Source organism: Dasypus novemcinctus, chromosome 13, assembly GCF_030445035.2.
Source record: "Dasypus novemcinctus isolate mDasNov1 chromosome 13, mDasNov1.1.hap2, whole genome shotgun sequence".
Taxonomy (NCBI): Eukaryota; Metazoa; Chordata; class Mammalia; order Cingulata; family Dasypodidae; genus Dasypus; species Dasypus novemcinctus.
Genome location: NC_080685.1, coordinates 45,287,998 through 45,309,597, shown reverse-complemented (window position 1 = coordinate 45,309,597; position 21,600 = coordinate 45,287,998). Strand labels below are relative to the sequence as shown.

The window sequence follows — 21,600 nt, the reverse complement described above, 5'->3', positions numbered from 1 at the left end:
TTGATTGGTGTGTGCTGGAGCTCTGGGGGAAGGAAGCCTTGAGTGAAGATGAGAGCTAGAAAGGCTTGGAAAAGGACAGGGTCTGGATGACAATTTAGGAAAATTCAGAGTGGCCATTTACCTACAAGCCTGAGCTCACATCTAGGCTTTCAGGCTCATTCACTTCAAAGCACAACACAACAGTTCTCAGTTTCCAGGAATGGTGGGTGATTTTGCTCCTCTATCCAGGATAAATCAGGGAAGAACAAATGGGGGGCAAATTCCAGCTCCATTGCAACATTTCTTTGTTCTTTTCTCCTTTGCTAGAACTTCTGGTCTTTTTGGAAAGTCACCTTGTTTTCTTCAGGGAGCTTCAGCTAAAGCATTCTCTGTGGAGAGCCCAGGCTCTCATTCTCTTTCCACATGGCCCTGAGCAAACCACTCAATCTTTAAATCCTCCGAAGCAGCCCCACAGCTCTGTAGCAGGAGCAAAGGCCCTGCTCTGATAGTGCTGGCTGCAGCCTGAGATACCCACCTGGCCCCTGCCCCACATTGGCTGGCATCTCACACCTGGGTGGGAGGCCCCTAGGGCAGGCTCCATCCAGCACCTGCAAACTGGTACCCAGCAAATGTTAAATGAGTGAATGCGTGGCTGGGTAGTAGGGCAAAGAGGAAAATGAACTCCAGAACTCTCCTCATTAGTATATTATAAATAAAGTCTATCTTCAGGCACCCAAGTGAAATGACACCTCGAAATGGTGAAAGTAGGGGGTGAACAAAAAATGGCCCTGCAATGTCAAACAGCTCGCCCGGCTGTTTTTCTGACAAAAGGAGTGAGTGCATGGGCACTAGCCTAGTCTGTCTGCAGCAGGGAGTTTGGGGCTCCCTACCTCTGCTGACGCTCAGGATGTGTTGAGACCCTTCCAGACCCTCGCAACCCAGAAGACGCGGTCCTGTCGTGCAGAGCGCATGAGAATCCAGGGGGCTATGTTAAAGAGTAGACCCTTGGGCCACGGTCAGGGACTACTTCTGTTGCCCTAGGGTGATTTTTTATTTTTTAACATTTAAAAAAAAAATTCACATTTTTAAATTTTTATTTTGTATTTTCTGGGGTGATCTTGATACAAACTCCAGAATAAACTGTTAAGCACTGCTAAGGATGTTAACTCTACTACTAGCCAAGAGGAATAAAAAAACCTTCTTTGACCAGGAACTAGCTCAACCACCTTTTCTTCCTTTCTAAGTCTAAATACTCTGTTTTTATTTTTCATAACTACCTTGGCATATGACCTGATTAGCTCCAGTTGGAGGAAACCAGAAAAGGCGAGAGTCGCTGTCTCCTCGGTCAGTCCCCTCCCACCACAGGTGCCCACTGCTACAGCCAGGTCGGAGAGGACACGGGCCTGGCTTTCCGCTGAGAAACCCCCTCTCAGAGAGGAAAAACGAAATGTGGCGCCCTCCAGGTGCCGGGCATGTGCCCCAGGAAAGTCCTGAAACAGAATGCTTGCAGGGTTCTGAAAAGAAAGCAACTGCCGATTCTGAGAGTGCAGTTTTGACGACATTTGGAGTCCCCCTGTGCAGAACAGAGAGACCCCTGTGCTTCCTCCCTGCTCTCTGACGCAGGGGAGGCACGCTTGAGGAGGGGAGACCTGGGCTCGGCAGCTCTGCTGAGGGTTTGTGTCTCCTGGGCCTTCAGATCAGGGAGGCAGCAGCCCGTTGGCACGGCTGGACGATCCCGGTCATGTGTGCCCTGGACGTGTGTGGACGTGTGCTGGTGTGTGTGTGTGCTAGACACGCGTGCATGCTGGAATACCTGTGCGTGTGCTAGACATGCGTGCATGCTGGCATGCATGTGCGTGTGCTCGTGTGTGTGTGCTGGAATGTGCGTGTGCTCGTGTGTGTGCTAGACATGCGTGCATGCTGGAATGCACGTGCGTGTGCTTGCTGTGCCGGGGCAGCTAGAGCCAGGAGGTATCCCGGTCACCTTCTCTAGCCTAGGCCACGCCAGGAGACTAGCCCCCTTCCCTGCTCCCTGGCACCGGGGCAGCAGCTCCTCAGACCCCAGCACCCAGGGTCCGTGCCAGCCCTTGGGAGCTCACACCCCAGAGCCCGATTTCTCAGGTCGGTAGCGCAGAGGCCCGGGGGTGGGTGCGGTTCTGGGGAAAGGGACCGCAAGTGGGGGCGAGTGCCTGTGTGTGTGTGAGCAGTTCAGATGGGAGATCACGGGGCGATAACCCGGGCCCTGGATGGCAGCTCGACAGGAAACCTCGAGCTAGAGCGACAGCTGTCGGCCAGAGGGCGGGGCTGCCGCCGGCGGTAACCGCACTGAGGGCGCAGGGCGGCGCGGGGCGGGACTGGCTGCCCCCCCTCGGCTGCTGGGCCACTTCCCCCGGCCCCAGGCTTCCTCCCTGCTGGGGAGGGCCGTCCTTCCCCAAGCTGGGCTCGTGACTCCAGGGCTGGGGTCCCGCACACCTCGGCTTCTGGTGTGGTCGAGACCCCAGCCTGGAACCTGCGTCCACCGCGCGGGCTTTGCCAGCCGGGCCGCGGGGGGCTGCGCCGCAGGGGACCTTGCGTCAGCCGGCGGGTGGGGGCGAGCGTTAAGCGTGGGGACCCTGGCCTCTGGAGAAGCCCCGGCGTTGGGCAGGCACCTGCAGTGAGCCGGCCGCTGCTGCTCCCTCTTCCGTGAGGACCAGAGGCTTAATTAAACAAGTGGATTGTTCACTCTAGATCACACGGTCCGGGCATCTGTTTTAATATCAAAGTTGCTTCCTTCTGGCAACTCCCAAGGAAGCGCGGTGCAGTGGAGGCTGCGCCACAGCCCTGTCCCATGCCTGGTGGCCCCAGCCTGGCACCTGTCTCCTGCCGTGTGATAAGCCCACATCTAGGGGCTACCAGGATGGGGAAGGCGTGGCCCCTGCCTGGAACGGGCACCAGACAAGCAGAGAGTATGCAGGCTTCAGGTACCTAAGCCGCCTGGAGCCGCTGGGAGGATCCCGGTGCAGGCGTGAGGCTGCAGGCCACAGTCCCTGGCCCCCTTGGCCTCATGGTCTCTCTTGGGGGCAGCCCCACTCCTGATGCCCAGAAGGCCCCTTGGCCTCTTGGGCACCCAAATCCCAGTGTGCGGAGGGACTGGCTGGGGTGACTGGGTGGGTCTGAACTATTTTCATCTCACTTCACCAGCCTGGCCTGGCAGGTGCTCGTGTTGGGGACGGGGCAGAGGTCAGGGATGGGGGACATTGCATCTCGCTCCTCCAGCTTTGGGGAATAATAATGACAACGATATTGGTCATGCTGTTTACCAGAAGTTATTGTTCTTGTGTGCACATGAACTTTTTTTTAATTACAGAAGTTGTGCCTGAAGCACAGGTTTCCCACATACCACCCTAATATGAATACTTTGCATTAGTGTGGTACATTCGTTGCAGTTTATGGAAGATCATTTTTATAAATTATTAATTATAATTAATAATAATTATATTAGTTGTTATAGTCCATGGTTTACATTAGGGTTCACTGTGAACATATATAAACTTAATCCTGTTTTCAAAATACCATTAGAGTGAGAATTTCTATATATCTGAGGTCTTGCCAAACCTGGTAAGTTAACACCAGAAATTTATTTTACTGAGTCACAACCAAGCTCGAGCTTTGCTAAATTCATGAGTCCTGGTCGCTCTACTTTCTACCCTCTTGAGAACTTCTCTGTGCACATCTGTCATTCAAGGATTTAGTTAATTTTTGTTGTTCTGTTTAGTATTATAAAAATGATACGCTTTCATAATCAGAGTTTCAAATAACACGAAAGGTGCAAAGTGGAACGTAAGTAAAATACTCCCAATCTCTCCAACCCCTGGCTTTTCCTCAGAAGTAAACATGGAGGTTTTTGGATATGGTTTGTTTTTATGTACATATAAACATATATGCAGCCTATGTAATTTTTTTTGTTGTCGTTTTATCTGCAAGTATGTTACATATCACTCTCAAGCTTGCTTTTTTCACCTTGGATGCTCATTCTATAGAGCACAAACAGAAATACCTGTTGCGTTTTTGTCTTCTGAGTTGCTCCATATAGATATACCAAAATTTATTTTTCAGGTTCTCAGTTAGTAGATGTTTATGTTGTTTTCTGCTTTTTTTTTGGCTCCTGCAGATAGTAATGCAACAAACCTGGTACATACGTCTCTGCATACTCTGCAGAATCAATTAAACTGTGAGAGAGATGGCAAAACCGGACTGGAATTTTGACCTAAGGGGCTTTGATTTAGAGTGGGTTTCATTTAAACGGTGCCTTATGTTCCAGAGCATAACATGAGGGTGGTGTGCTGTGTTGGAGAGAACAAAGGTCCTCGCAAGACCTGACTTCTCACCCAGGCTCCATCACATTTGCTCCTCGTGACCCTAGGAGGGTCACTTCACCTCTCAGACCTTCAGTCTCTTCATCTGCAAAGTGAAGCAAGTAAGATCTACTCAGCTTACCTCACTCGAGTGTTAGGATCCCACGAAATCAAGAATATAGAAGGGTTTTGTAAACTGGACATGTGAACAAATGTTAGTTAGGTGTGACCGTTTTTGTTTTAGCGTCAGTCCCTGGGGGCAGCTGGGGAAAGCCATGCGTCTTGGTGGGCATCAAGGAGGTAAGAGCCTCTTGTTCTTACACTCAGCCATAGCAGGTGCTTGTCAGCTGAAAAGGGAGACCTGTCATTGGCCTTGTGGGGCTGCCGGGCAGGTAGAATGAGTGGAGGGATCTGAAACACAGTGGACATCATCTCCCTTCTCTCCACCCTTGCCCGCCCGGTCTCCTTAGCACCCTGTGCATCTCTCTTGTTGGGCTCTAATGTTTACTTGCCCTCCTCTCTGCTCCACTGTGAGGCTAACTCCATGTCTTTGCTACTTTCTGGCACTTTCTGACCACCGCCGTATTTTGAGCACCCACTATGTGTCTGGCAGTCTGCTAGGTACTTACGAGGGATATGTCCCCTCGGCGCAATGACCTGAAGTGAGGAATGAGTGTGTTGCTCTTGGAGAAAGAAACTGAGACTTCGTGATCAATATGTGTTGATGACTGTTGAAAGAGCAAAAGAATGAATGCATTTGCATCTCTTCCTTAGAAATAGAATCACTTTCCAGGTGGAAACCATAGCTTGTTTTATGGGGCACAGACAGGAAGAGCTAAAGTTGACTATATTCAGTGAAGGCAGACAGGTAAGGAGGGCCCCTGTGGAGCAGTGCGGCATCCTCACTTGTAGCTGGGATTTTAGGTTTGTCTTGTGGCTCCCAGGTGCATATCCAGCCAGCCCAGGGGCCCAAAGCAACTGTGAACCAAACTGACTACATTGGCTTTAGTTTTATTTTCTATGAAAATGTTTGAAATTGCAAAAATAATGTGGATTTATTGTAAAAAGAGAAAACCCTGAAATGGCTCCCTTCTCAGAGTAAAAGAGAAAGTCCTTCCCCTGGGCCAGGAGATTCTACCTGATGTCCTCACTCAAAGGAGTGCCTCATTCTGACATTGTCTCCTAGCACCCTCTCTCCCTGTCGCTCCAGCCATGTGCACCTCCTTGTTGCTCAGATACACATTTTCCTAACCAGTAGTGAGACTGAGTGTCTTTTTATATGTTTATAAGCAATTTGTTTATCCTCCTCTGAAAATTGACTATAACTTTTGCTGATTTTTCTCTTGGCTATTTGTCTTGGCTTTCATTTTAAAAAGTACTATTTATTGAATTCTATTTGGAGAAAAACTTGAGGTATGAAACTGTTCACCAGAGAATTATTATTTACCATGGTGAAAAATTGGAAACAATTTAAATGGCCATTAATGGGGGATGGTTAAATAAATAGAGGATTATTATACAACCATTAAAAAGATTATCCAGTAAAACTATGAAATAGCATGAAAATTACATTATAATGTTAAATTATAATATTAACTGACAAAAATAGGCTGCAAAATTTTTGATATAGAAAGATTATAATTTATAAATAACACATTGGAGGGCAATCTGCTGTCATGTTAACAGGGGCTGTGTTTGAATGTGGTATTTTGAGTGATTTTGATTTTTCCTACTTTTTAATTTTTTAAGTTATCTCCTTTTTTAAAAGATACAGAGATCACACAAAATTTTTCTGCATTTTTTGAGCTTTATTCCTTCAAATTAGAAAGAAAAAAGAGTGCGGGGAAATTTTAAGATCATTACTCAAACAATAACAACTCCGATGGAAATAAAAATACAAGGAGGCAAACGTTTGTCCATCATTCTGCTACTCCTAAGAAATCAAACAGCTCCCTTTCCCTTGAAATACCTGTCTCTGGGAATATATAATTTATAGGTAATTGTGACCACAGGATTAGCTTCACAATGAAACATGAAGATGTGAAATCCAAGACCGAGGAGAGGCTGAGGTAAATGGAAGTGGGTACAAGAAGTTGCAGGGCACCAATAAAATGTGCAGACTCCTGTGTGTCCAGGGGGCCAGCCTGCGAGGGCACTGGCCATCTGCACCTGTCGGCCCCTGGCCTCTCAGCCCCTTCCCGCTCAAGAAGAGGAGGCCAAAGATAGTGTCGGAATATAACCTGCTTTTCCAGGGAGGGATGGACTCCACAGTCCAGTGGGGATCCCTTTCCCCAACCCCAAGGACCACCCAGTTGTCCAAGGGCAGTACTGGGCGGTGATTAAGAACCTGGACTGTGAACCCAGACAGGCCAGTGTGCAACCCTGGCTCTAGACACTTTCCTAACCTTTCTGAGTTTGAGTTTCCCTGGCAGTACAGTCAGATGGTGAAACTACCTCCTAGGGAAACCATGAGGATTGAATGAGAAAAGTCATATGTGGTTCCTGGCACAGAATAAACCTTTACCTCGTGGTTATCATCATGATTCTTTGTGTCTAGCCTGCATCTTTCCTGCTGCAGTGAGAGTGCTGTCGTTGATAGTTGGCGTCACAACTAGGACCCTGTCTGGCACAGGCACCCCCAGCTGCCGCGACTGCCTTCCTGAGAACACGTGACTTCCTGTTTTGTAAATGTTTCTCCTGCAGTATCACCCCCTGTTGTTTCTGGGCCTGGGGGAGGGACTGAGCCCAAGGTTGGGGGTGCAGAGAGAGGAGGGCCAGGGGCTCGGGAGCTGGCCTTGCCAACCTGGATCATGGCTATTGCGGTGAACCTGATGCCATTGGCATCTGCGCACTGGGTGCTTCCCAGGTGCCACAGCCTCCCGTGGCGCCGGCACACTCCCCGGGAGGGAGGTATGCTTTCCCGCGGTCACGAGCCAGTGCCGTAGCAGAGCCAGGTCTTGGACTCAAGTCTGCTTACCTGTCAAGCATCCGTTCTCACCTGTGATGCAGAGTGTGTCCCACCGAGGAGGACGAGGGTGGAGTTTGAAAGGAAGGAGAATCCACGTTCTTGGTGCTTCTCAAGGCAAGACTAGGATCAAAGCTATTTTCGAAAACTCTGAAAATTGGAGCCAGCGATGGGTGGGTGGCCAGCTCCCTGTTACCCCAGTAGTAAGGCAGTGTTCTCGTGCTGGAGGTGCCAGAGAAGCAATTCCTCAGCGTTGGGAAGCTCGTTGGGTGAGAGGAAACCCAGTGGCACGGGGATAAAGTAGACAGAGCAGGGACTTGGCGGTCAGGTGCACTCAGGAACGTCGGGTGACACTGGGCAGTTCACCTCTCCTTTCTGAGCCTCAGTTTCCTTATCAGCAAAATAGAATCGATGATAATTCTGCCCACATCGGGCAGGGCTGTTAGGAGTAAATCAGGTAATGCTAGGGCAAAGAATCCTCTAAACTGCACAGTGAGTGCATATAAAAGTGCCATCATCATTTTGTGAGCCAGGAGTTGTCAGAATGTCCACACACTGTTGAGCCCTGCGGTGGGCCACGTCCTCTATACATACTCATGACCTGATTTGACCCTCGGAGTCCCCACTTTGAGCCAGGAAACTTGACCGCGTTCTTTCTTACCACCTTGGCTTGGAGAGTGAGAGGCGGGAGGGCCCGGCTCGCACCTGCTGCTGCCTGCACCAGCGGAGCCTGCATCGTGGCAAAGGGGCCACACAAGACCCATGGCCTGGGCACGTGCCGCTGCGCAGGGCATCTCCCCACACAGTGTCCTCTCAGTGGATCTGTACAACTACCCTGTGAGGCTGGGATTTTCAAATCCGTTTTGAGGAGGGAGGGACTGAAGCTCAAAGAGGTTAAGAAGCTGCCCCCAAATGCAAAGAGGCAGAGTTCTTCTGACTCTAAGGCCTACATTCTTTCCTCTCTAAGGACCTGGGACTGGTACTTACAGTCCCAGGCCACTCATCTCTAACCTGCAGCTGTCAGTGAAGTCATTTTATTCCTCTGGTCTCAGTTCATCACTCTGCGAATTGGGCCCAATCACCTGTCTACCTCCCAGGCGCTGATGAGTCTCAAACCTGAGAATCATTTAACAAGCACGGATCAGGGTTGGAATGAGAGGTATCCTTACTAGTTGGATGTGAAGTAGGTCAGCAGATGCCCTGCTCCAAAAGAGAATTCGCTGGAGGTGGAGGCTCCGGGGGAGGCAGGGGGGAGCAGTGTGTTTGCAGCTTCGGGCTGAGGCAGGGCCGGGTTGCTCTGTGCCCCCATTCTTAGCGATTCTCAGCAGCTCCTCTTTGGTCCCCCTACCCACAGCGTTAATGGGGAGCCCCCCCCACCCTCCCCGATGGGGCCTGGGAGTAGCAGCAGATGGGAAGCCCTTGTGTTGGACCTCAAACTGATTACACCCTAAGCCCTGTTCTCAGAAGCTCACAGTCTGGCCGGGAGACAGACGACACAAGTCAAACGAGCTGTTGTCACATGAAGCTCGCCAAGAGGAAACACTGGGGACTGTCAGACCAGGTGTCTCCCCAGGGCTGCCCTATGGGGGCCCCAAATCTTCCCACTTTTGGTCAGTCCCAGAAAACTTCCTGAATTCAGGGCTTTTGTGAAGACGACAGAAGGGTATGTGGAGACAGCTGGGCTGGCTCAGGCTAATAAGACTGACGGCGTTTCCAGAGCCCCTTCAGGGTGTGCACCGCAGCGCCCAGACGCTCCTGCTCTGCGCCGGCTGCCCCTGGCGCCTCCCTGGGCCTCCCGTGGCCCGCGCTGCCGTCCTGCCCCAAGGGACCAAGCTCCAGCTGACGCGTGTGCCTCAAGTCAAAATCGTGGCAACGACAACTGCTGATCTGAGGGAGCTCTTGATGTGTGTAGGGTCCTGCACCCCAAAAGAATTACCTTGTTCAACCCTCACCACCGCCCAGGGAGACAGGTACTATTGTCCCCATTTTACAGATGAAGAAAGGAAGCGTAGAGGAGTTTAGTAATATACACAAAAATGACAGTGTATAGGAAGAGCCGAGGCCTTGTTCATTTTTTTCTTCCTCTATTTTTCACTGTGCGATTTACATTTGTTGTGGGGTGTGGCTGTGTCTGTGGAAGGCTGAGCTCCCCTCTGCCCAGCGGCAGCCGTGCCATGTGATGCTGTCGCTCTGAATCTCAGTACTGGCCACGCACTGGAATCCCCCATACCCGGGGCCTCGGGGGTGGGGCTGGGCTGATTCTAATGTGCGACCAGGATTGAGGGTCTGTGTGAGAACCTCACTCAGATGTCCTGGGTGTTGTGATCTGGGCTGGGGTGAGAAGCACGAGAAAAAGACAGCCTCTCTGAGGAATGGGTAAACAACATGTGGAATAACCCTAAAATGGAGTATTTTTCAGTCATGAAAAGGGATGACGCTCTGATGCATGCTACAGCATGGATGAACCTGGATAAACTTATGCTGAGGGAAATAAGCCGGGCACAAAGGGACAAACATTGTATGATCCTACTTAAATGAAATACCCAGAAGAGGCAAATTTGTAGAGACAGAAAGTAGATTAGAGGCTGCCAGGGGTTGAGGACGGGGGAACGGGGAGTTATTGCTTAGTGGGTACAGAGTTTCTGTTTGGGGAAATGGAAAAGCTTTGGTAATGGATGGTAGCACAATACTGTGAAGGTAATTAATACTGCTGAAGTGTACACTTACAAATGTATAAAGGCATATTAAATGCTAAAGTGGCAAATGGTATGTTAGACATGTGTTACCACAATAAAACTCTTAAAAAGTTTTTTAAAAACCAGTGTCAGGGGAGGGAATGTAGCTCAAGGGGTTGAGCCCCTGCTTCCTGCGTACGAGGTCCCAGGCTCGATCCCCTGTACCTTCTAAAAAAACAAAAAAACAAAAACAAACCAGCCGCTTCTCCAATTGTGCAGGAAAGCAGCCACCACGTGGTGCCGTTAGATACCTCCCAGCTAGCGGCTGCTGCTCCCTTTGGGACAGGATGGGGTCGAGCTACGAACAAGGGCACAAGCGGCTCAGGGAGGAAGGTGCCCAGGCCTCTGCCCTGGGGAGGGGGTGGGGGACAGGGACCAGGAAGGCAGTGGGGGTGGCGGCGCCTGCTCTGAGTTGTTATCCCGGGAACTGACTGCTCACGGGAAGCGCTGCCACCCCGAGAGGCCTCAGGTGCTAAGAAGGTGAGCCCCCTAAGGGCAGGGCTCAGAAGCCCCTACCCAGGTGTTAGCTATCATCGTCCTTGCAGAGAAAATAGAAGCCTGTCATTTACAAACACACCCGCCCGGACTTTACCTCTTCTGATCCTCACTCAGCCCTGGTGGTAGGTATAACAGATTGCACTCTGTTTTACAGAGTGGGAAACTTGAGACCCAGAGAGGTGAGGTGACTTGTCCAAGATCACACAGCTAGTAGTGGCGAGGAAGGACTAAAGCCTACCTGAATCCCGACCCAGGGCTCCCTCTACTGCCTCAGTGGCTGGCACGGAGTGGATGCCCCATGAATGCTGAATCAATTACATAACTGAATTAGGGTTCCTGCATGAACTTTCTGGGCTATAACAGCCTTGCCCAGGCCTGGGCCCCCTGGCACAAGCACAGCTGGGCTGAGCGGAGGGAGGGTCTCCACCCAGGGAAGTGTGCTGGGGTTAAGAGCCCGTCCTCTGCCAACCCACACGCAGAGCACTTATCATGAAATCGCCCTGCTCTTTAACAAGCAAGCAAGCCAGCCAGCCCGTCCCTACTGCTTATCTCTCTGGAGTCACCCAATTCCGCCCCCCTTCCCCCACTGTGCTGATTGTGCACAACACAAAGAAATATTTCTTCTTATTTGCTCGAAATTTATTGTCCAGTAATTTTTCTGCTCTCATTTTATGGGACAGGCAGCTGAGCGATTTTCTCCTGGCCCTTTTTCTGAATCTCAAACACCCCCATAAATTTTGCTGCTGACGCCCCTCCAGTCCTAAAAGGAAAACTCATCTTGGCTTTGGCGGCCTTCGCCGGTGGCTGGGTAGTCTCTCCGCGCCTTTGGTGTCCCCCCACCGCTGGGGGGTAGGGGCTTCTAGTGGCTGCCTTAGGGTGAGGGTAGGTGGACCCAGGGCTGGGCCCTGCGTCTTCCTCACTGCTGAAGTTCAGTTATTAAAATTCCATGAGTTCTGCAGCATGCCTGCCCTGTCCCTGCGCTCTGACGTAGGGGCGCAGCCGCTGGCCTTAGGCGCGTACGGTGGTACAGCCCCGACGGGGAATCTCCTCGTCCTCCTGACACTTTGTGCTGGGAGAGGGCTTCCTGGGGTGCAGGCTCTCGCACCTGCCTCACTGCCTTGAGTTCTCGCTGGGGGCTGAGGTGGGTGGGACGAGGCCGGTTTCCCCAGGTGCCGGGGGTGCGAGCAACGGCAGGCGCGGCGGAGGCGCCAGCCCGGGCAGTGGCAGGGAGGGCGCCCGCGGCGTGAGCGCGGGGCAGCCGGAGCGCGGCGGCCCGGGCGGCGCTCAGGGCGGAGCGCGGTCGCGAGTCTGGACCCTCCTGGGAGGGGCTGGGGCCTGGGTGGTTTCTGAGCAGGGGCTGTGGGGCGTTGTCTGGGGCCTGGTCCTGAATTGGGTTGGAGTCAAAGGCCCGAGGTCCGAGGGCTGCAGGGGCCTGAGGACGAGACTGGTCCTCGGTTTGTGGGAGGAGCCCCCAGGCTGGCCCCCGAGGGAAGGTCGGGCGGGCAGGGCAAGGACAGGAGGGGGAGGGAGGGGACACAGCCAGGGCTTGGCTCTGGGGAAAGCGGACGTCCTCTGTGCCTCAGTTTCCCTATGGTGCTATTGGGAGGATCCGGTACATCATTACAGTTAAAGAGTGTCTGGCCCCGAGTCAACACTATTAGAGTTTTCACCCTGTTTGACAGAAGAGGCAGCTGAATGAAGGTAAAACGTCACCCAGCTAGCAAGCAGTTCAAAGTCAAGCTCTGCACTCCCTTTGCTCCAACCTAGGCCTGCAGGCGCCACCAGAGGGCGCCCCGGTCGCGGGAGACACGGGCAGGAGGGGAAACTGCTCCTCACTGCAGGGCTAAGGTGGTGAGCTAAATTCTGCACCCCCTTTTGCAGGTTGCGTCGCTGACCTCTAACCAAGTAGGAAGCACAGTCAAGACTATAATGGGCATCTTCTCACTCACAGTGCAGTGATCAAATAAAAATGCTAACTGCTATTTAACCACAATAGTTAACTTGCTGCTTTTCCCAACCCCCCATTGTACCCCAACACCAGTGCGATTCAGATGACAGAGCAGGAATAAGGGGACCCTTGGAAATTTTGGGTGGGCGAGGCTAAACAGAGGGGACGTCTGAGCTGCATTTTGAAGGATGTGTCAGATTTACCAGATGATGGGACTGTGAAGAAGGAACAGCACGTGCAAAGGCACAGAGGCAATCAGCCTGGGAGAGAAAGGGGTGTCCTGGGAGGGGTGGCTGTGGGGGTGGGGCAGGGGTGGCAGGGAGGGTGGATGAGGCTGAGGCCAGGGGGCTGGGACAGCCGGGCAGGGAGGGGCCTGGACCAGGTGGGGAGGGGGTCACTGAAGATCCTCTGTTCCCCATGAGACCCTTTGGTCCAGGGGAGGGTGGCCCAGCACAAGGCCCTGCGGCCCCGGGTGGGAGACCCTACTGAAGCCCGGCCCTGAGGGAGCAGGGAGTCAGGGAAGGAGAATTAACCCCAGTTCTGCTCATTCGGCCATCACGCCTGTTAGCCCTGCCCTTCAACCCCGAGCCCGGCCTCGTGCTCTTCACTCTCTCCGTGCGGGTCAGCCTTGCAGAACCAGACCCATAACCCAGGCTGTAAGGTCATCCAGACGCAGGCCTCGGACATGGGCTCCGCTCCCTCTACCCCTCCCCCGCAGAAGCCCTGCACCCAGTGAGGGTCGCCTTCCCACCTGGTTTCCCAACCTCCCAGGCTCTGCGGTCCCTCCGGTTGCCAGGTCTGCTGTTGGGGCAGGAGCTGGTGGAAGGGCCGGGGAGGGAGGCTGTGGTCAGAAGGGGCCTGGGGGTTGGAGCCAGCCCCCTTGCCGTCATTTCCTTGGCCGCAGTTGGTCTTGGGGCCACCTGGGCCGGGGCCGTGTTCTTGTCATCCCGGGCCTGGCTGACCAGTCTCCTGTCTTGGTGCAGACGCACAGAGCTACGGCCTGCTGGACCCCAAGCTCTGCTACCTGCTGGATGGGATCCTCTTCCTCTACGGCGTCATTATCACTGCCCTGTTTCTGAGAGCGAAGGTGGGTACCACTGGGGCTCTGGGGAGAGGGTGTGGGCTCCCCTGCTAGGTGGGAGGTCAGAGGGGCTTGGAAATCTCAAGCTCGAGTGGTGCCGGGGGCTCTGTGTCCTCAGCAGAGCAGGGGTCAGCCTAACGGGTACAGAGGGTTTGCTGAGGACATGTGTGGGTGGGGCTGTGGGGCTGTGGCTGAGCAAGAGAGGGTGCAGGGGAGCGCCTTAGTGGGGAGCAGTGCATAGGGGTGACATGAGAGTGACCCGCAGGAGGCCACCGCCATCTCTGCCCCAGCCCTGCCGTCTGGCGGTTGATCAAGGCCACATCAGCCTTTCTCTCGAAACTTGTTTCCCATATCTGTAGACAGGAGGCCTGGTCCAGAGCATGGATTTTCAGCGGGTGGCCTTGCAGACCCTGGGTTGCTTAGAGGGGGTGGTGTGTGGGCCTGTCCTCACTTCAGGGCCCTTGACTGAATTTTGGACTCTGGCATTCGATTTTATCTGAACAACAGTTCTACTCATTTTAGTTTGAAAAGCTCTGCTCTAGGTGATCTCTGAGGTGGTTTCCGGTGCTCTGAATGGGGAGTTCCTGGGGTGTTTCTCGGCTGAGGCGGCATGAGCTAAGGGGCAGTCTGGGGCAGATCTTTAAGACCCTAAGCTGGCGGCGAGGCTGCCCCACCAGCGACTGGGAGGCGGCCCCTTCGGGGAAGAGGCTGGGACGTAGCACGGAAAGACTCTGGCCCTAGGGTCAAAATAGGACCCAGCATCCTGTGCAGCTGCCGTCCGTCTTGGGATGGTCTTCAGAATCCTTGGGAGGAAGGGGCTCTGGGGATACCCCTGTTCCGCGAGGGGCGCAGAGCGTGCCCTCAGCCCTCAGCACGGCCTGGCGGTGGGTGCACGTGCCGGGCGGGAGGGGGAGGGGGCTGGAGCCTACGGGCAGGGCGCCAGGGGTTGTCACGGACGGGAGCCAAGCTCTCTCTGCAGCCACCTCGGCCCCCTGCCCCCGCGCGCCCTTGCAGTAACGCACTTCGCTCTCCTCTCTTGCAGTTCGGCAGGAGCGCCGACGCCCCCGCCTACCAGCCGGGCCAGGGCCCGCTCTACAGCGTAAGTGAGCCACACGCGCAGGAAGCGCAGGTGCAAAACGCAGGCGAGGGTCTAGGTTTGGGGCGCACAGCGCCCCAGCTCTGTGACCCAGGTTTTTAACTTCCTGGAGGCTTCCTCTTCCAACCCATAAAATGGGGATGGTAACGGTACCTGCCTCAGGAGGTTGCTGTGAGGATGAAATGATTTAATGATTTGATACATTAATATGGTGCCTGGCGCTGGTGAACCCCAAGTCAGCCACTCACAAAGGCTAGAGATGAGTGGAGAATGAAAGGATTAGAATCTTCCCGGTGGTGGGCAAAGCTATGTCACACTTCCCGAGCCAATGGGACTTGGGTGGATTGATCACCCTCTCTGAGCCTCAGCTTCATTTATTACTGGGGATGTTGTTACTTGTCGGGTGATCAGCATCCAGTCTGTGAGAAAAGCCCTTGGTGACCTTTGGGGCTCCCGCCCACTGCCACAGTCAAGCATGTTCTCTGAGATGACGAGTCCAGGGGACACCAGTTCACACACCCCTCCCATCCATTCATTTCTTCACTGGGCTCTGCTGAGGGAAGTCAAACTCTCTAGTCCAGCTGGCCCCATCCTCCTGAGGTCCCTCTTGCTTGCCAGAGCCTACTGACTTTTTCTCTGTTTGTTTTAGGAGCTTAATCTGGGACGAAGAGAGGAGTACGACATTTTGGATAAGAGACAGGGCCGGGACCCTGAGATGGGAGGGAAACAGGTAGGGAATTCCTCTCCCAGTTTGTGTGTGTGAGAGAGAACACGAGAGAGGGTGCTCAGTAAAGCAGGGGGAGGCCAGCACTGCACCCGACCCATGTCCTGCCACCAGATTGGACGGTAAAGTGTGTGGGGCCTGGGGCAAGGGGACAAATGGAGGACCCATTTTGGCCACCCCTTTGTCTTTATCCTCCTCGGTTCCATCTCATACCTAGTGTGACACCCTGGACCACATGCAGGTCCAAGCTCTGCTCACCTCCCCCTCCCCCAGGGAGTTGCTTCTCAGCCACCCTAAGGTGCACACACGATGGCACTGTCTGTCCCCAGGAGGACAGACCTAACGAAGAGGTCCTTGCAGGAAAGAGCCCAAGGCCACTGGACAAGGAATTCTGGGTCCTGGCAATGCAGAGCAGGGTCAGGGTGCAGGCTTCAGGTGGCTCTGTCCTCTGTGGACCCCTCACCCTGTGCAGAGGGGAGCAGCTGCATGAGGCTGGAGTAGGGACTTTGTAAAGAGCAGAGCAGGGGGCGGAGGTTTGAGGGTGGTCCTGCCTGTCACTGCCCGGGGGCCCTGGTTTCTGGTTCTCACCTGCCCATCCAGGTCCCCTCCAGGAGTTCTGAGCCCTGTGCAGCGTGAATTGTCCCACCTCCACCCCCACCCCCATCCTCCATCCTCAGCTCTTCCCCTCTCCTCTCCTTTCCTGGACCAGGAGGGGCTGGAAGGGGGGGGGCAGTGGGCCGTTTTCTGCATGACACCCCACAGGAGGAACTGCTAAGCTACTAGGGCTACTAGTCTTCAGCCAAAACTCCAGGACAACAGAGAAAAAACCCCATTTGTCATCTGTGACACATGTGGGCAGGCAAGGCTCCCAGCAGCACCCCAAGGCCTGCACTGCGCAAGGACCAGGCCGGGCAGGCCCTGCAGAGATGTGAAGTGTGGGTGCTGGTAACCGGAAGTGCAGCGTGGTGGAGCCAGGCGGCCAGAGGGAGGCCTGGGAAGGCTGAGGGCTGCGGGGAGGCGGGGAGGAGAGGCTGGTGGAGGAGCCCACGCTAGCTAGACTCCTATTTCTCCACTTCTAACTTTGTCGCCTTTTTCTTTCCTAGCAGAGAAGGAGGAATCCTCAGGAAGGCTTGTACAATGTGAGTAGAGAAATCTCACATTTCACCTTAGGAAGCTGGAGAGAAAGGCTCAAGGAGGGCTGTGGCTTTTCCTCACCCTCCTTGGTCTTTGTCCATCTTGATGCTCCCTGCCCTGGGCCAAATAATGTCTCACCTGCTTGTTGCCTGTGGCAGCAGCTGCTTACAGGGAGCCCCTTAGCTGAAATTTGAGCTATCTCTTGCCCGTCCTTCAGCCCTTGCGTCTGCTGCTGGCGTTCCCAGGGCCCACCAGCTCAGCACACAGCAAGGCCAGGCTAGTGTCCGTGGTGGCAGGCTGCCCTGAGGGGCTCCCTTTCTTGGGGTCTGGACTGTCTCCTGAGGAGCTCCTCTTGTTGAAAGGTCAACCTCACCGTCCCGCGTGTGGACCCAATTGTTTTCAGACCAATGATCTGGCAGTCCCCTCCTGCCACCTCTCCTCTTGCAGTTGGTTGATCCACATTGTGTGTGCTCAAATAAACGAGTCTGGGGCCGGGGTGAACCTTGCACTGTCCAACATCCCTGTCCTTTGGCTAGATCTCCACGTCCTATCTTTTTGAGCCTACTTGGAGCTTCTCAGCTCTCAGCAGAGGACTGGGCAATTTAAAAAGACTCCGGAAGGGCTGAGGAGGGGGCGGGGCTGGAGCTGTGGGCAGAGGTGGAGGGGGTGGGGCTGGAGCTGTGGGCAGAGGTGGAGGGGGTGGGGCTGGAGCTGTGGGCAGAGGTGTTCACGTAAATCAAGGCTGGAGCCTTGATTGTGGGAGGAGCCTCCGCCCCCACCCCAGAGGCTTCCTCTGGCTCTCCGCCTTAGTGAAATTACTGCCTCATTCTTCTCCAGGCACTGCAGAAAGACAAGATGGCTGAGGCCTACAGTGAGATTGGGATGAAAGGCGAGGTAGGTGCTGCTGTTTATTAACTCCCAAGGATTGGAGGTGGGAGGGGAATTCCCTGGACTCCCATTGTGCCCGCCACTGGCATCCATTCCATCCACTCCTCATGCCACACGCCGAAAAGGCACATTCAGTGGCTGTCAGAGGCAAAGGCTAATCCAGGTCTCCCAAGCTTGACAGGACACATGATACTTGGGAAGGGCTCAATTCTAAAGCAGCCTAAGCTTGGCAAAAGTAGGTCAAATGTCTCACCATTAGGAGCAAATGTTGTTGAGTGCTTAGTGTGTGTCAGGCATGTGCTCAGTGCTCAGGACTGTGGCTTGCGGCAAAGTGAAAATGCTAGCCCCTGCTCTCAATGACCGAGAATTTCACAATGGTGACTACAGGGCCTTAAGCCCTGGGCACAATGGTGACTACAGGGCCTTAAGCCCTTCTAAGCCCAGGCCTCGGGCCCTCGAAGCCAGCCCCATCGGAGCTTTACAGAGGCAGCCTCGTTTAATTCCCACAGTAATCCTGTGAGGCACAAGGAAGCTAAACCCTTCCTCCGTGTCAAAGAGCTAGTAAATAGACGAGCCACAGCTGGACCGACTGGGCAGCTTGAGAGCATAGCCACCGTGCGGTCACCGTTCTCGGAGAGCATAGATGAGTAACCTAGAAGTTCCAGAGCTGCAGGGAGGCCCGTTTATCGCAAGTCGTGGCCAACATGGCCGGACCCTGGCGTGGCCCAGACCCTAGGAATCTGATGTCCATGAGAGGATCTGAGGGAGCAGAGCAAACCCTGCCCCGGCCAGAGCAGGCCCTGCTCTACTCTTCAAATGGCCCGAGGCCCCTTCTCCCCCGGGGCAGGGGTGCCCACTGGGAGAAGCCCCTCTGGTTGTGCGGACGGTGAGGAGGAGCCCTTGAACAATGCCTGCCTGAATTCTCACGTCTTCTTGTTTTACTCCCAAAGAACCAGAGACGGAGAGGCAAAGGGAACGATGGCCTTTACCAGGTAAGAGCCGGTGGTGGTCGCTCTGGCGTCTGCTGCTGCCCCTCCTTTCTGGGGTGGTGCATCTGACAAGGGGTGAGATCAGGGCTCCCGCGTTTTGCTTGTTGGTTACACAGCTCTTGCCAGCGGCTGGGCGGAGCAAGCCTTGGCCCATCCATTCAGGCTGGCAGTGACACCGGCCAGGAGGTCCCTAGGACAGGGTGAGGTCACATCCCTGCAACTTCTTGGCCACACCTGGGAGGCGGTGGGAGCGCCCAGGCATTGCTCTGCTCGGCCACTGCGGACAGAAGTGGCAGCTGCCCTGAGGGTGTGTGGTCTCCTAGGGACAGATGGAGACAAAGGAAACCACCCAAGTGATTTCATGCCCCTTTGGCCACTGCTCTGGGCCCCTGCAGAAGCCTTCCTCTGCCTTGGATCCTCAGATCTAAGCAGAATGGGAGGAGGGACAGGAAGATTGGAGAAAATAAAATGAAGACAATGACAACTTTAAAAAGAAACCCTGTTGTAATCAGGTAGCTGGTTGGTGCAAATCAGTGCGAATAATTATGCAAACGAAGCACAACTGACCTACTTTTCTAAAATACAATCCCCAGCAAGTTCTCATTTCTGTCCTTTTGGCTCCCATGGACTGTTCAGAGCTCATTTAAGTGATTCCGGAAGTGTCAAGAATGCCACCAGAATTCTACCTGTGTGGCTGCTGTTGATCCTTCTCCTTCCGGGCCCTTGGGACGGGGAGGAGAGTCCCAGTGAGACGCGGCCCAGCCTTGCTTGGCCTTCCCTGATGGAGCCTAACTCCTCGCGGCGCCTGGGCGGGAGGCACCACATTCCCCTGGCAGCAAGTCCCTACTTCCTGGAGACCAGGGCGGAGGGGACAGCAGCTTCTCTGAGCAGGCCTGGGCCCTTCCACCTGATTCCAGCTCAGGATGCCAAGTCGAGGACTCTCCTTCCTCCTTGGTTGGGCAGGAGGTGGGCTGCCCGGCAGCATGGCTCTTGGGGAGCTGGGAAGAAGGGTGAGAATGTAGGGGAGAGGAGTTGCTCCAGGGCCGAAGCCGGCAGGCATAGACTCGTCTCCCCGGCAGCCCTCTCGGCCAAGGCCACCCCACTGTGAGCTGAGGGGCTGTTCCCGGCCTCTGGGAGCTGGGAGGTCACGGCCGAGCGGTGGTAGACACCTGCTGGCCTCCCGCGGGCTCTTGTCTGCACAGGGACTCCGGGCTCACTCTTCCTTCTCTGATTTGCTCCCATCAGGGGCTCAGCACGGCCACCAAGGACACCTACGATGCCCTCCACATGCAGACTCTGCCCCCTCGCTAACGGCACTGGGACTTCACCACCCACGGGCCAGAGCAGCGGACACTCGGATAGTTACAGACGCAGGATAAAGCATTTACAGCCCGGTTCACTCACGTTTCTCAGCCACCAACGGGTCTCTCTTTATGAATAGGATGTGACCATTTGGTCACATCCAATTCCAAACTGTCACTCAGAGAACCTTGTCCCTGGCGCCTGAGGGAGCGGTCCCCCAGGGGCGCAGCCCTGCCTAGGAGCCAGCTGTGAAGGCAGCACCTTTGGGCTCTGCTGGAGTGCTGGTGGCTGCAGGGAGGCGCCCGTCCCAGCGGCTCAGTGCTCTTGCCCAGGAAACGGGCCCACGCCATCTCAAGGCTGACTTGTTGTCTGTTTGCAAAGTCCCAGAGCACCCCAAACATCAGCACATGTCCTGTCTCGGTGGGGCTCTGCCAGTGTTTGAGTGGCTCGGCCCCTGCTGTAAATTTGCCTTCTGTTGTCAGCCCCCCCCCACTTCAAGGTAACTTGTCATTGGGCCGAGGGGCTGTTGTGTCTACTTGTGAAAGGTCCCGGCGGCGGGGGGAAGGTGGGAGGAGAGGGGGCAAGTCTGCAGAGCCGGAGGTGGCTGGGGGAGGGGTGGGCAGTCAGTTAGGGTGGGGGAGGGAGCTGGACAGAGCCCCGCGGGGTCAGGAAAGGGGCCTTTCTCCGATCAAGGGCACGTTCCACACGTAGAGGAGTCACGTGTGGGCACTGCGGGCATCGAGAGGCGGAGGAGACCGTCCTGCCCTCCCGCAGCTCCTCTCCTCACAGGGGAAGCGCCTTGTAAACAGCTTGTTAGTAGTGAAAACACCCCCACTGTCAGGTCCTTAGGAGGACGAGCCAAGGGTGGGGGAGCGAGGCCTCGTTCTCTTCCCAGCCCTTGCTTCCCGCGCGGTGAGTGAAAAGGCAAGCCCCTAAGGCGAAGGCCTGGGGGACAACCCAGCCCTGCTCGGACCTCGGGAGACCTCAGCCAGCCGACAGCAGCACCCAGGATGTGGGCGCACTGCTCCGTATCTGCGGGGCCACGGGTGGAAACCCTAATCTGCTTGGGTTTAACTTATACCGGTTTGCTAAGGCGATAGGATTGTGCATAATAAATGCTTTGGTGAAAATGCTGCTTTAGTATAAGCCTCATTTCGCGGTCAGGCCTGCGATGGCCGCTGAGCCGTCAGGTTCGGCGTGCTGCCGTTGCGGGGCCCGGGGCTCGGCGGAACTGCTGCCTGGAGAGAGCAGGGTGGTTCCTGGAACACGGAGGTGCCCACCGCTGCGCGCAGCGGCCCAGAAGGTTATGTACGTAGGGTGGGGGGCGGCGGCGCACGTGCAGGTGGCCGGGGCTACGGGCTGGGTGGCCGCGCCTGGGGCCCTAGCACCTGGGAGGGCCTGAACCCAGGGTTGCGAGTGAGCGGTTAAGGAACACTGGAAGGGCAGCCTCCCAGCATCGTGCCTGGCTTGTGGGGCGCGGGAGGACAAGAGCAGGATTGGGGTCAGCCTAGCACTCAGGAGTCAGGAGTAGGCACCACCGGGTGCCCAGGGTTTACAAACGGCGGCGAGTGCCCACAGCGTGTGTGTCACATCCGTGTGGTTTGGGGCAGGGCTCGAGGACAGAAGTCTTTTAGAGCCGTTTCCTGTACAAAGGCTGGCCCTGCCCCCAGTGGTACTTCCTCCAGCTGCAATGGCTCTACCTTAGGCCCCAAAGTGTCAAGCCAGTTAAAATTGGGTAGACTTTGAAATTAATAACTTTTCTTGTTCCCAAAAGAAGTCCAAGGCCATCGCTCTTAAAAGCCCCTGAGGATTTGGGATTCCAACAGGAGTGATGCCCATCACTGCCAGCTGTATACAACTCATGCAACTCATGAAAAGGCCTTCGATTGGCAACCTGGCCTCCTAGGGGCATTCAATTCCATTCAAA

The 21,600-nt window shown here is 54.8% G+C and overlaps 1 protein-coding gene across 2 annotated transcripts in view; it reads left to right on the top strand.

Annotated features, from left to right (window-relative positions):
* The window catches only part of CD247 (CD247 molecule), a 74,009-nt gene extending 53,203 nt beyond the window's left edge, over positions 1-20,806 (top strand). The window contains exons 2-8 of one of the 2 annotated variants that reach the window (XM_004464712.4): positions 13,443-13,546; positions 14,583-14,639; positions 15,286-15,366; positions 16,467-16,499; positions 17,332-17,388; positions 18,333-18,374; positions 19,617-20,806. In XM_004464712.4, coding sequence (XP_004464769.2) covers positions 13,443-13,546; positions 14,583-14,639; positions 15,286-15,366; positions 16,467-16,499; positions 17,332-17,388; positions 18,333-18,374; positions 19,617-19,682 — 440 coding nt within the window. In that variant the 3' untranslated portion in view covers positions 19,683-20,806. Of the gene's footprint in view, positions 1-13,442; positions 13,547-14,582; positions 14,640-15,285; positions 15,367-16,463; positions 16,500-17,331; positions 17,389-18,332; positions 18,375-19,616 lie in introns of both variants that reach the window. The other variant, XM_004464711.4, reaches the window with a different exon arrangement.
* Positions 20,807-21,600: the final 794 nt, after the last annotated feature.